Source organism: Hyla sarda, chromosome 1 (assembly GCF_029499605.1).
Source record: "Hyla sarda isolate aHylSar1 chromosome 1, aHylSar1.hap1, whole genome shotgun sequence".
In the NCBI taxonomy this organism is placed as follows: Eukaryota; Metazoa; Chordata; class Amphibia; order Anura; family Hylidae; genus Hyla; species Hyla sarda.
In genome coordinates, this window is record NC_079189.1 from 134,401,156 (window position 1) to 134,415,111 (window position 13,956).

General features: G+C 41.3%; 1 protein-coding gene across 6 annotated transcripts in view; it reads right to left on the minus strand.

Moving 5' to 3' along the window:
- Nucleotides 1-13,956, minus strand: part of RAPGEF2 (Rap guanine nucleotide exchange factor 2) — a 294,507-nt gene that overhangs the window by 149,251 nt on the left and 131,300 nt on the right. For all 6 annotated transcript variants that reach the window (XM_056561584.1, XM_056561566.1, XM_056561557.1 and 3 more), the window contains exon 4: nt 1,660-1,743. In XM_056561584.1, the coding sequence (XP_056417559.1) occupies nt 1,660-1,743 (84 nt within the window). The remainder of the gene's footprint in view (nt 1-1,659; nt 1,744-13,956) is intronic.

Sequence of the window (13,956 nt, forward strand, 5' to 3'; positions counted from 1 at the left end):
AGAAAATCGTGCAGGCGCAACTGCGACAATTAAGCGACAAAATTAGAAGAAAAAAAATTGACTAAAGCCGTTGATAAATGCCCCACAATATGTTTTGCCAATGCTTTTATCAGAACATTTTTAGTATTTCATAATGAAAAAGCAAGTAAAAAAAAAAAAACTGGTCACTAGGGGTCCCCCTGCCTCCTGGGACACATACCAGTCCTGCAGTGTCAAGTGGTCATCAACATGTCAGACACCATGAGTGATTGACAGGGCATTGACAGGGCTGCAGGCAGGTCCAGGGCCCTCTGTGAGTCAGAGCAGAGTAAGGGAGGGGAGGGGGAGGAGTATTCAAAGTGAAGAGAATAGAGGGACACCCCCCATGCCTCTGCATGGACAAAACCTCACTGAGCAAATGAGGGCAAGTAAATAAAGCTAATTCTCAGAGAAATATAGATTATTGACACAAAAATTAGATGTACATGTCCAGGGTGGGGTACTGAGGGGGGGGGGGGTGATCTGACAGGTACGCTTAAAAAAAAAAAGACATGGCTACACTTTACACATTGACCTACTGTTTCTTAGCAAAATTCACAAAAAAAAAATCACAAATTTACTATTATACATTGTACTCACATTTTATAACCCCACCTCTTCTAAGCGGGTCCCTAACCTAAAGTGCTGGGCTGCAACCACCCGTACTGCTATACCAGGATTCACAGGAGGAGCGGCCCAACAGTCAGACACCTCCACTGCTGAGCCCTCCTGGCCATGGACCACGTCAGTCCACAGGCACAGAAACAATAGCAACTAACACAAGCTAGAGGGCACTGCTGTGGAGAAAGACCAATTATGTCAGCATGTACTGTGGAGGCTAGCGTTCTGTCACTGTGGCAACGCAGAGTCCTGATGCCTGTGGGTCCGGAGGTGCTGGGAACCAAGAAACCCGAAGTCACTCAATAGCATACATAGAAAGACAAAAAGGTACCCGCACTCACCGCAAGGAAACAGCAGACCGACTTCTATGGCATCTCGGACAGATTCGACTTCAGGCTGACAGCAGCGCGCTCAGAGTGGAGGTGACTGCCGGCAACTTTCTAACCTAGTGACAGTCTATTTACGGGGATATTTCTAAACCTAGTGACAGTCTATTTACAGGGATATTCTCATCTTAAAGCATTATCCCTTATACACAGGACAAGAAAACAAGCTGATCGGTGGGGGTCTGACCACTGGGCCCCAAACTTACCCTGAGTATGAGGACAAAATTGGCCCCAGAATAAATAGTGCGTGCCAACATGTATGGCAAGCACCCCATTCATTCTCTATGGGCTCGCCAAATATTGCAAAGTTTAGCCTTCAGAAATGTCTGGTGGCCCCAAAGAGAAGGTCAGTGTTCCTGAGATCAGTGGTGATCTCAGCAGTCATATCCTCACCAATTAGCTTGATGTCCCCTATCCTATGAATAGGGGATATGATCCACTTTAAAAGAATGTTAATGTATTTGATTCTGATTTACAATATGCTGAACTCAATAACACTAACACTATCAACCCAGACTTTATATTTAGCAATATATAAGCTACATTAGATAAATAAATAAATACATAAATAAATAAGGTAAATAGAAAGATAGATGTTAATTTAAGATGTTCTGTGAAAAGTATATACACCTACCTGCTCCTGGGGAGAAACATAGACTCTTTAATGAACACAGAACCAGAAAGAAGGATATACCAGCAGCTTCCAATATCATCTGGGCTGAAATAAGATAAAAAGAAAGATAAATAATACATAACAAACTCAATATTTCACATAAGTGACAAGCAAAAATGGTTATCAACCTACAATAATCCAATACTTTATGTGTGGCAGTAATGCTAGCACCCAATAATCCATGATGCGTGACACAAAATGAGGAAAAGTAGCATCTTTGAAAATTCCGAAATCACAGACTGTATTACACAAGACTGGCTTTACCAAAGACAACTCAGGAAGACAGGAAGTGAAACCGCTAAGTTGTGCCTTTTTAAATTGTATTTCCTCAACTTTTATATAATTTTTAGCAACATTTCTGCAAGTAAAAATGTAAACAGTGTTAACAGTGTTTAAGTAAAAAAAGCAAAAGGAAGCAAAAACTTGTAGATTGTAAGCCATCGTGTGCAGGGTCTTCTGTCAGTCTGTCATTTACTCTGTTTCATGTTCATTGTGCTTTTGTGTTTTGATATGCATTCTAACCCCTTACATGATATACAGCGCCATGGAACCAAGGGTGCTTTAAAAATAAATAGTAATAATAATATTAAGTAATAAAATATGATTGAGACCCATGATACAAAAGTGACCCAAGGTCCTGACAGGTTAGAGTGTTTCTCCATCTAGTGGACACAGCAGGACTACCTTAACTCATTGGTGTAGTGACTTCAGTATAGGCAATGTCTACAGAACAGATATGTTTCATGTGATCTACTGAAGCGTAGACCAGGGAATACGCATATACTCTCTGAATTATGTCATTACAGGACAAAAGGACCTTTATACAGCTACTAATAACCGATTATAGAACAAAGAAACTACTCCAGAAATCCAGGTACTACAAAAATACTAACCAAGCTGACATCTCTAACAGTTAACAGACTGATCACATGACAACAGATCCACAAAATGCATCATTCCAATATATTCTCCCTCCACAACAACCAACAAAAACTTAAAGGGGTACTCCATCCCATACATCTTATCCCCTATCCAAAAGGTTAAGGGATCGCGGGGGTCCCGGATCTCTGCACCGCCACCATCACTACAGAGCACACATTCTCTGCGTGATGATGGGGCGATGCAGGGGACGGAGCATGAACGTGACATCACGCCCCACCCCTTAATACAAGTCTAGGGGAGGGGGTGTGATGATCGCCACGCCCCCTCCCATAGACTTGTATTGAGTGGGGGGGCTTGACATCACGATGCTCCGTCGCCTGCATCGCCCCGTCATCACGCATAGAGCCAGTGTGCTCTGTAGTGATGAGGGCAGTGTGGCGCTGCAGAGATCCGGGATCCCCACGATCAGATATGTCTGGGGCGGAGTACCCCTTTATAGGGCACCTCCCAGGTGATCCATGCTGCCCAAACTACCACCAGCAGCAGGATGAATAAGACATAGATTCCCTTACTACATTGCTGCATTTAAGAACTGGGCCCCAACTCTCCTCCCTTCATGGAGCAGTGGGTCAGCACATGCTCAATGCACTGTCTATAGAAGCAACAGAGATACTGGAGTAAAGGAGATTTTAGGGGTGAAATACCCCTTAAGGATTCTCGTATGTTGCTGCGTATTTGCTGCTGTGTATTTTCCTACCCCCTGAAGTAAATGGGTAGCAAAATCATCTGCAGAAAACAATCCGCAAAATATGGCACATGTGGACATCATTATAAAAAAAACTTTTGACATGTTGCAGAGACAAGTCAAAAATTTTCATCGGTCCGGTGTTCAGACCTCCACCAATCTCTAGATCTACCTGGGGAAGAGCAGGGTATTGTATTCCCTGGCTAGCTACCTTTTCCATGAACCTATAATGGAGCTCTTCTAGTGCAGTGGGACCAAGATGAAGGCACATAACTGCATGCTTCTCACTACTCACCTTAGAGATCGTGGGGAGTCTGAACACTCAGACTCTGACCAATCAAAACTGTTAACATGCCTCTGCGGTGTGTGAAACGTTTTTTCAAGACAAAGACACTTAAACCTGTTCTTTTATATTAAGTGCTATAGATTGAAACTGAACAGTCGTATCAATAATCCAGTGAATATTTGGCCATTTACTACGAATTAGGGCTGAAACTAAGGATTCATTTTATTGATTAGTAATTAATTTGTTGATTCGTTAGTTCAGCCCTGATACCTGTCTCCGAATCGTTGTCCAGTTCATCTGTTACTTCCTCCATTCAGGTGCCGGGCTGAGCTTCATGACGTCACCGCTGGTGTTTCCCCAAGGCTGCTAATAGTGAGGCCCAGTGGTAATGTCAGGAAGCTCTGCCCAGCACCCGAACGGAAGTAGTAACAGGTCAACCGAACCACGGATCAGAGACAGGTATTGCAGGGCTGAAACAATTAATTGATTACTAATCTATGAATAATTGTTAGTTGCAACCCTACTACCAATAATTGGGCTGTGTAAAAAAAAAGAAAAAAAACGTTATTGTACATAGCCAAGCAGTTGTCTGCCCTTGTAAAAGAAACCTAAATTTAAAGGCATTGGCCCTCATTTACTAAGAAAATCGGGTTGTAAGTCTATGTTGCTTTCTTACCCGATTGCTTTTTTCCCCCTGGTATTTATTATTATGTCGCATCCTGTTTGTCGCATGTGGGTTTTGTTGGTTTTGGTTTCCAACTCCTCTGAGCTGTCGGGAAAAAATCCACAACAATACAACAAATTCGGGTTGGAAACCTTTATAAATACGTGGGAAAGCTCAGAAATGTCGGGTTCCGCCCCTTTTTCGGGTTTGGGAGAATCCACATCGGGTCCGTCGGGAAAAAATGTCGCATGGTGTCGCAGACTGGCGCACGATGTCTGCGACATGGCGCAGACAAAGATGCGACAAAAAAACCCGACAAAAGAGGTTGGGTTTAGAATAGTAAATGAGGGCCATTGTCTGAGATTATAAAATAGGAACCGCCTTCTTTTTTGAAGTAACAGCGCAACTCTTGTCTATGGGCATTGCCTGGTATTGCAGCTCACTTTCATTTAAAATGCCCTTTCCATTCCGGAAAGTGATTGGAGTCCCACTGTGAAAGTGAAAACTTTAAAGGGGTGAAAGAAAAAACTTTAAAAGGGGTGATAATACAAAACCTGCACTGTGACAATGTTAGGATTGTTGGGGTATCACAGGCCAGGTCCCCACTAATCAGAAAGCAATGGCATATGCTATGAAAATGCCATCACTTATTGGAGGAAAACCCCTTTAAGTAACTGGAGCCCAGCTGTTATACCAAAAATATCCCATTGCAAAAGCGATACTGTTGCTGGAAAGAGAAGGGGAAAAAAGAAAGTGATTTTTAATGAGTAAAATAAATAATGGATCCTGACATCTCTCCTATTGAGAAATCCTGTACTGTAATCGAAGTCAAGCCTGTAAAATGAATGGGATATCTCATCAATTCTGTCTTTTCATTTGTATTTATTTCTCCATTTACCATGCAAGAAAGAATCAAAAGCAACGGAGAGTAATATGAATGGTGTTATGGTGAGCAATATGCATTCAGAGCTACAGTGGATATAAAAGGGGAGATTTATCAAAACCAGTGTAGAGGAAGAGCGGTGCAGTTGCCCATAGCAACCAGATTGCCTCTTTCCTTTTCAAAGAAGCCTGGGAAAATGTTTACCTGTTGATTAGATGCATCTCAGAGTAAACGCCATGATCCATTTCCAAAGAATCAGGTATACCATATAATACAGTGAAGACAGTCACATAAAATGGAGAAAATATGGCTAAAAATATTTTGTAATGACATTACCAAGAACTGGACGTCCCTCCAAAATTGATAAAAAGATGAACATAAAACTTGTTAGGGAGGCTTCCAAGAAGCTTACTGCACCATTAAAGAGTACCTGTCATGATCTTGTTAAATGTTCTAATCCTCCCAGTTCACTGTCCCCCTCATGATAAACCACCCCCTGCCTTTATTTTTATTATTTTTTCATTTTCTATCTTGATATTGCTCTGTATTTTCTGCTCGGTCTCAGGCAGATTCACAGACTGGGAAGGGGCGTTCCCCAGTAGGCGTGACGTCATCTGAAGCCATACAGGGGAGACCTTCCTCACTCACTCTGCTACATACAGCCCAGAACAGTTCAGTGTGAGATGAGCTATGACTGACTAAGGCTGTACACACACCCCTCAGCACTTCAGACTGCATTTCCTGATTTTGTACTTCTGCCAGGCCAGCAGGATATCAAAGTCTGTGCAAGATAAAGGGAAATGTGCTCCGGACAAGTAGGGAGACAACTGGTGGCAGCTTTTTTTAAACACAAAACATAGAAAACTTTTTAAGTACATGAGAACTTTGTTTATTTACCATAAGTGCAATAGCAAAAAATAGTTTTAATGGCAGTGCCCATCTAAAGAAACTGCAGGAATTTTTGGCCAGAACTGGCTGTGTGCTGCATGTGACAACAATCTCATATATATAAAACTCAATGGGGAAGATTCATCAAAACCTGTCCAGAGGAAAAGTTTCTGAGTGGCCCATAGCAACCAATCAGATTGCTTCTTTGATTTTTAAGAGGCCTTTTCAAAAATGAAAGAAGCGATCTGATTGGTTGCTATGGGCAACTCAGCAACTTTTCCTCTGCACAGGTTTTGATAAATCTCCCCCAATGCATGTGTGTGTGGTTGTGTGTGTGTGTGTGTATGTATGTATGTATGTGCGTGCGTACGTACGTACGTGCGCGTGTATGTTCCAGCATCACGTCCAAATGGCTAAAGATATTACCATTAAACTTGGCACACATTACTTATATGTCAACAACAAACATAGGATAGGTGATTTAACCCTTACTCACCCCTATTTGCAAGGGTCGGGGTTTTTGTTTAAAGTTCCATACAAGTCTATGGGAAATATATGTTACTGTATAACTTCAAAACGGCTTGAGATAATTCTATAATACTTGGTCACATGTTACTTATGTCCACTTAAAATATAGGATAGTTAATTTAACCCTTAACTACCCCCATTTGTAAGGGTCGGGGTTTTTGTTTAAAGTCCCATGCAAATCAATGGGAAATGTATGTTCCCACATAACTTCTGTACGGCTGAAGATATTTCAATAATACCTGGAACACATATTACTTATATGTCAAATAAAAAGATATGATAGTTAAATTAACCCTTACCTATACCCGTATATAAAATATGGGTTTTTGTTTCAAGTCCCATGCAAGTATATGGGACTTCCAGTACCTCACTCCACAACCTCCGCTCTGCATCTCCTGGTGATCGTGTCAATCCGGCTTGCAAGCCACACCCCATCTCACACAGATACGCCCACATTTTAAGCCCCACCTCTTTTATTATCTACCCTTTTGTGCATCGGTCTGGCTTGCAAATCACACCCAGTCCCACAAAGCCACTTCCCCTTCTATTTTCAGCTTAAAATATCTTCATCACAAATCACTCCTACCTGAGGGCGACACAGGAGGGCGACACAGGAGGGCGAGACAGGAGGGCGAGACAGGAGGGCGAGACAGGAGGGCGAGACAGGAGGGCGAGACAGGAGGGCGAGACAGGAGGGCGAGACAGGAGGGCGAGACAGGAGGGCGAGACAGGAGGGCGAGACAGAAGGGCGAGACAGAAGGGCGAGACAGGAGGGCGAGACAGACCCCATAATAGTAAATGGGATCTATCGGGGCCCTTTTTTTTTCCATTGTGCCCCGTCAAAAAGAACGTCTGTTAAGGCACTCAAAAAAAAGTGCCCGACGGACGTTCTCCAACGGGGCACAACGTCAGTGAGAAAGGGGCCTAATAGGAAGTTCACAGATATGGAACAGTTTTGCAAGGAAGAGTGGGTAAATTTTGCCACGTCCAGATGTGCCATGCTATTAGCTCCTACCATGCTATTAGACTCCTACCCAAAAAGACTGACTGCTGTAATAAAATCAAAAAGTGCTTCAACAAAGTATTTGTTTAAGTGTGTGCACACTTATGCAACCAGGTATTGTTTTTTTTTTTTCTTTGCCCCTTAGATTTCAGTCCGTTTTGCAATTGAATTGTTAAATGTTATAGGTCACATTAAAAAGGTGAAAAAATGTTATGACATATTTATCTCATTCTTTAAAGCAAAACAGTCATCCCGTTCACCCAGACTAAACCCAATAAACCGGGTTATAGTGCGGGTGAACAGGAGACCAATGCGGTTCTCTGACTAATATACATATCTGCAGTCTGGCGCCCGGACCCCTTTGAAGATGGGCTTCTATCTGTGCTGAATTGCGCGCTGGAGGCAGGCCTGCTGGCTGGATTTGAATTTTCATGGTCACGTGAGCGCTTGTGCCTATTGAGCGCTCACGTGACCAGCAACCATGAATATTCAAATCCAGCTGGCGGGCCTGCCTCGAGCACACATTTCAGCGCAGATGGAAGCCCATCTTCAGAGGGACTGGGCACTGGACTGCAGGTATGTATATTAATCAGAGACCCCGCTTCGGTCTCCTGTTCACTTGCACTATAACCCAGGATGACCATTTTTCTTTAACATTACAAGAATGAGGAATTTTAACAGGGGTGTGTAGACTTTTTATATACATCAGCAGGTTAAGCTTATGTGGTGCTGACATTGAGTATTTTGACAAATATAAAAATATTGTAAAAATGAAATGCGAGTCTAGAAGAAACCCCACAATTCTACATTAAAGACTGAATTGAAAAAGCCATTTCAGAAGCCATTAGCTTAAAGCTGGAGACACATGCTGTGCTCTTGTAGCATGTGACTCAGCTGATACAAAAGGGATGACTACATCCGCAGACTATTATGATCAGCTCACAAAAGGCCTGTCACCCGCACCAAGTACCACCCCCCGGAACACTGTGGAAATAAATCCCCCTTTCCCTGGTGATTTTAGTAACTAAGTGTTCACAAATACCTGATTTATTAGGTTTATCGAGATTTTACCTATAGATGACAAGATATATTTGAAGTGGTATGTGATCTTACTTCATTCATCATGGTTATTCTGTGTTCTAGACAGCCAGATGAGAACTAATAGCAGTGAGCAGTACTTTTTTGGGTGTGTTCAGACTTGATGGACTGAATGACAAATCTGCAGCTAGTAACACAATTCATGTGGATGAGGTTTTAAAAACTCCAGTCACATGTAAAAGAAATTTTCCAAGCATGCTGCCGACAGTCCAATCTGCAGTGTCACAGATTTAACCTCTTCAGTGTACGGGAGGTGAAATTAGCAGTGGATCTGTGGCACTATACAATGAGTAACACGTACACTATTTTTCTGGAAAATCCCAACAGATTTGCAACAAAATGGGTGGAAGTAAAACTCTGCCACATGTAGTCATATCCTAGCAGTAGATTCACCCACTGACCCATATTTACTAATACGGTCTAACACCATTAATAGTTGTCAGCCAAATGTTCATTCAGCAGACAGTTATGTACCACCAATCCCTTTATAACCCTGAACTTTCGGCTCGTCCGAACAGTAATATGTTGTGAATGAGGAGGTGAACCTTTACCAGACAGCTCTGGTGGCTACGTATCTCCCCAAAAATGAAAGGATCATGCAGTTAACTCCAACATGCCCAACCCTTCTCAACCCTGACATTATCTGTAAGGGAAAGCCCCCATATACATTATAGAGTAGACTTGTCCTGCCAAAAATTGGAAGGATTTTTTTGGGCTTTTACATCAGACAGACAGTCTTCAAAAGCAACAAATTCATCACAGTGACTCAAGACTGAAATAAACCTGGTGTATCTTTAGGCTGTCTACTATCTGGCCTACTTTATCAGAATTTGGTCACACACAAGTCATGCCCTCTTTCCAACAAAACTGTACTCCCTTTTCACTAAGCAATGCCGCCTTATTGGATAAGCTGAAAAAGTGTCAAAAAAAATGTCTAAATCCCATAATAAATGAGGTAGAAGTCAAGTAAGAAAGCCTCATGGTGCAAATTATGCCAGAATACTGGTCCATTTGCAATAATATGCCCTAAACTCCTCTAGAAAATTCAAGTGAGATTCTGTAGAAATTGCAGTTTCTAAGCCGTTTTAATCAAACAAATGTTAGTGCTGCAGTTTTTAGTTTTTGTAATTAATTTCATCATGCCAAGCCCTTGTGGAACTCCAAAGTAGTTAAAAAGTAAATAAAAATAAACACTTGCAATGTGGTTTCTGCTGCAGTTGCAGATCTCTTCATGTCAATGGGATAATGCAGCAAATAATATGCGTAAAGAAAATGCCATGCCGAGCACATAAAATGACCTTTAAAAACAACAACTAGTATGAAAACTGAAAATTTATAATAACCATGGCATTTAGTTTTTTTTTTTGTATTTTCAAAAGTATAAAACCCTACAAAAAATGTGTTACTACATCTACAAAGCCCAAAGGTTCACTTTCCTGTACATGCTGCATTATATGCCCTAGCATATAATGTAAAGATGGAGAAACAAAGATGAACAAAAGCAAAAAAAATACATTGGGTTTTCATATGTGGTCTTTGTAGCGTTCAGTATTCATTGTCAACTATTTTTTAGTTTTTGTAATGTTTTCAGCACTATAAACAATGGTTTACTCTAGCTATATCCGTGTCCAAGAACATTTATATACCGTATGTATACAATGTACACTACCCAAGCAAGAACACCTTTCTGGCAGTGTGTACTAAACACAATTTATAGTTGAAGAGCCCTTTTGTTTTAGTAAGAACGTTTTTGTTTTTTTTCCTCTTACATATATTTTAGATGTTCTAATAAATTGTCCATTAATTCAGCCATGTAGCGCTGCTTGTCTGTTTGGCCTAACGCCCGTCTATAAGGTGCTCTTTCTAGCAGCCACCATAGCAGAGGTTCAGCGGCACCCTTACATGTAGGCCTGTTTTTCTTGAGACATCTTTTAGATGACCAGAGTTAGATTTTTTTTGTTTTTATGGTTAGGTATACTTTCGGTGGATACTATTATCTTGAATCAATCATCACTAAAGTGCCATGATTTATAAGAACCCTACCATTTCCTTTTCTGTCCTTTTTTTAAGTCTAATTTTTTCAAGGCCTGTGAGGTATTCTTTCCAACTCTGGAGTAAGGTCTGGATAAGTGAGACACAATCCAAGAGATCACACTCCGTTCTGAGTACTGTCCAGCTGTGGCTTCAGAATCTCAGCAAACAATAGCCCTTCATATCGGAGAAGAGATCTGAAAACAACAATACTTGATTTACTGCAGTGCAGGCCTGGCATGGCTCCAGCACAACTTTGCCAACTGCCTGCTTAATAGGAGGTATAATACACCTTTGGGAAGAGTGAAAAAGCAGTAGAGCGGCCCTTTTGCAGAAGCCCTTTGCATTATTAAATATCCTGCTGGATGACTTTCATGTAGTCTTCTGGACGGGCAAGGAGAAAGAAGAGATCCGTCAAACATTAATATGCTGGCACATCCTCCTCCCAGGCCTGTCTTATTTTCATTTGCTTTCCTTGATCAAATAGGAAGAGATTTTTAGCATATTTTCTAACCATAACATGATGTCTATATACTTGTCAAATGTAAAGCAGTCAGAGAAAAACATAATCAAAAATAAAATACCAAAATACTTCCAACAACAGGATAGAGCAAGGTAAGTCCAATATAATTTACAGTTGGATGAAGACGAATAGTGGAAACTATTTCCAGTTTATGGCAGTTCTTGTATAGGATCAGATTATGGGCTGGAAAAAAGTGGGGCAAAAATACCCAGGAATATCTTCTTAAAAAAACAAAAAAGAAATACACAACTCTTGTTCAGCCAAAACGACTTGTATGCTAATGAAGGCTTAACTGCCAGCGGGGCATCTTTTAACTGCAACTGACCCATCCAGTGCCCCGTGTGCTGCCCCTTTTATCCATACGCATGTTCTTTACACCACACGTGACATTCTCTCCTCCTCTCTCATGGTATTGCATGCCAAAAAAATGCTTCTTTTTCACTTTTTTATTTTTTTATTACAGGGGTTCCTTTTTTTTATTTTGGAGTATTTTTGGGAGAATATTACAACACTTCTCACATCTCACTTTTTCAAGCAGAAATAAAAACTAATAAAAATTGTGCATTTTTCATGAGGCTCCAACTGAAAACCACCAGTTTTGTCTGTGTGAACATGCCCTTAGGATGAAAACCTCAAATCATACCAGTCAAGGCATTTAGAATAAGGACATAGGGGGAGATCTATCAAAACCTGTCCAGAGGAGTTGCCCATAGCAACCAATCAGATTGCCTCTTTCATTTTTAACAAGACCTCTGCAAAATGAAAGACGCGATCTGATCGGTTGCTATGGGCAACTCAGCAACTTTTCCTCTGGACAGATTTTGATAAATCTCCCCCATATGCTCCACTTCTCAGTACATACATTACTATATGAGTCACCTGTTTGTGCTGGAGGTAGCATAGTCTTGGGCTGAATAAATAACATGCCCTGGCAATGATAGGAACTAGTCAAATAACTGAGACATGAGGAACAGAAAGCATTGTATGCATCACAGACCTCAATTCACATTGCATGGTAAAAGCTGTTCCTACCCACTGCTATAGGATAGGAAGCCACAGTTCACTAGAAAAGGGTGTTGACATGCACAATAAAACACAGACTTACGACAGGACAACTTTTCTACTTCTGCACATAAACAAGCAAGATAGCCATCTGGTGGCCCAACATCAAGGTGGTGGTTCCTGCTATGAACTCTAATGGCTACCACTATAATGCTGATCATCTCACATGCAGCACCATCTTGATAAATGAATAGAAGTTGTGTGGCACACTCCCATACACATACGTGGGTATTAACCAACTCACAGACGTAGAAGAACAATGAGTCAGTAAGGAAGTATTGCAGACGCCATTACCCAATGACAAGTCATAGCCTGATACGGTCTGCTCTCCATGTCATCAAAAGCATCACAGGAAGCACAGTCACGTTTAGAGTGATCAAACGCCCACCCAAAATAAATCAATTCAGCCGACCAAGCAATGTCCTTGTTATGGTATAAACCTGGAGCAGGTAAATATGAGATTGTGATGTGGCAAAGTAAATCCTCCTTATATTTGAATGGTTCATGTCTGTATTTATATAAAGAAAATGTGAATACTAAAAAAAAAAAAAAAAAAAATTTTATAAATGTATGTATGTTTAACGAATGTACAAGAACAAAAGCTTAAAGGGGTACTCCAGTGGGAAATAAAAATGTTTAAAGAGTACCTCGTATGATCTTGTTAAATGTTATAATCCTCCCAGTTCACCGCTCCCATCATGATAACACAACCCATAACCCCCCCCCCACCCCCCACCCCGCGCGTTTATTTTTATTATGTTTTAGTTTTCTACCTTGCTAATGCTCTGTATTTTCTGGTTAGTCTCAGATAGGTTCAGACTGGGAAGGGGCATTCCCCAGCAGGTGTGACATCATCTGAAGCCATACAGGTGAGAACTTCCTCCCTTACTCTGCTGCACACAGCACAGAGCAGTTCAGTGTGTGTGAGATGAGCTATGATTGGCTAAGGCAGCACCCCCCCCCCCCCCCCTCAGCACTCCAGACTGCATTTCCTGATTTTGGACTTCTGCCAGGCCAGCAGGAGTCCAAAGTCTGTGCGAGAGATGGGGGGGGAAATGTGTTCTGGACAAGTAGGGAGACACCTAGTGGCAGCTTTCCTAAACGCAAATAAAACATAGACATTTTTTTTTAAAAACAAAGTACATTAGAATGATTTTTGAGGAGTGCAATAGGAAAAATTTGTTTTAATGACCGTGCTCATTTACAATCAACTGGTGCCAGAAAGTTATACAGATTTGTAAATAACTTCTGTATAAAAATCTTAATCCTTCCAGTACTTATCAGCTGCTGTATACTACAGAGGAAGTTCTTTTCTTTTTTAATTTATTTTCTGTGTGACCACAGTGCTCTCTGGTGACACCTCTGTCCATGTCTGGAACTGTCCAGAGCAGGATAGGTTTGCTATGGGGATTTGCTCCTGCTCTGGTGGAAAACAATGAAAAAAAAGTGTTTTTCCACCGGAGTACCCCTTTAAGGCTATTAAATGGGTATGGGCACTAAAAGGCCTGTTAACCCTTTGGAGTATCACTAAAACAGTTGTAGAACTTAGCAGAGGAAAAGGGATGCATTTTCATAAAGATTTTGTGCCTGAATATGCCCAGGATGATCTTTTAGGTGTATGGTATTGATGTATGATCACAGATTTATGCTCTGCCATCAGTATTC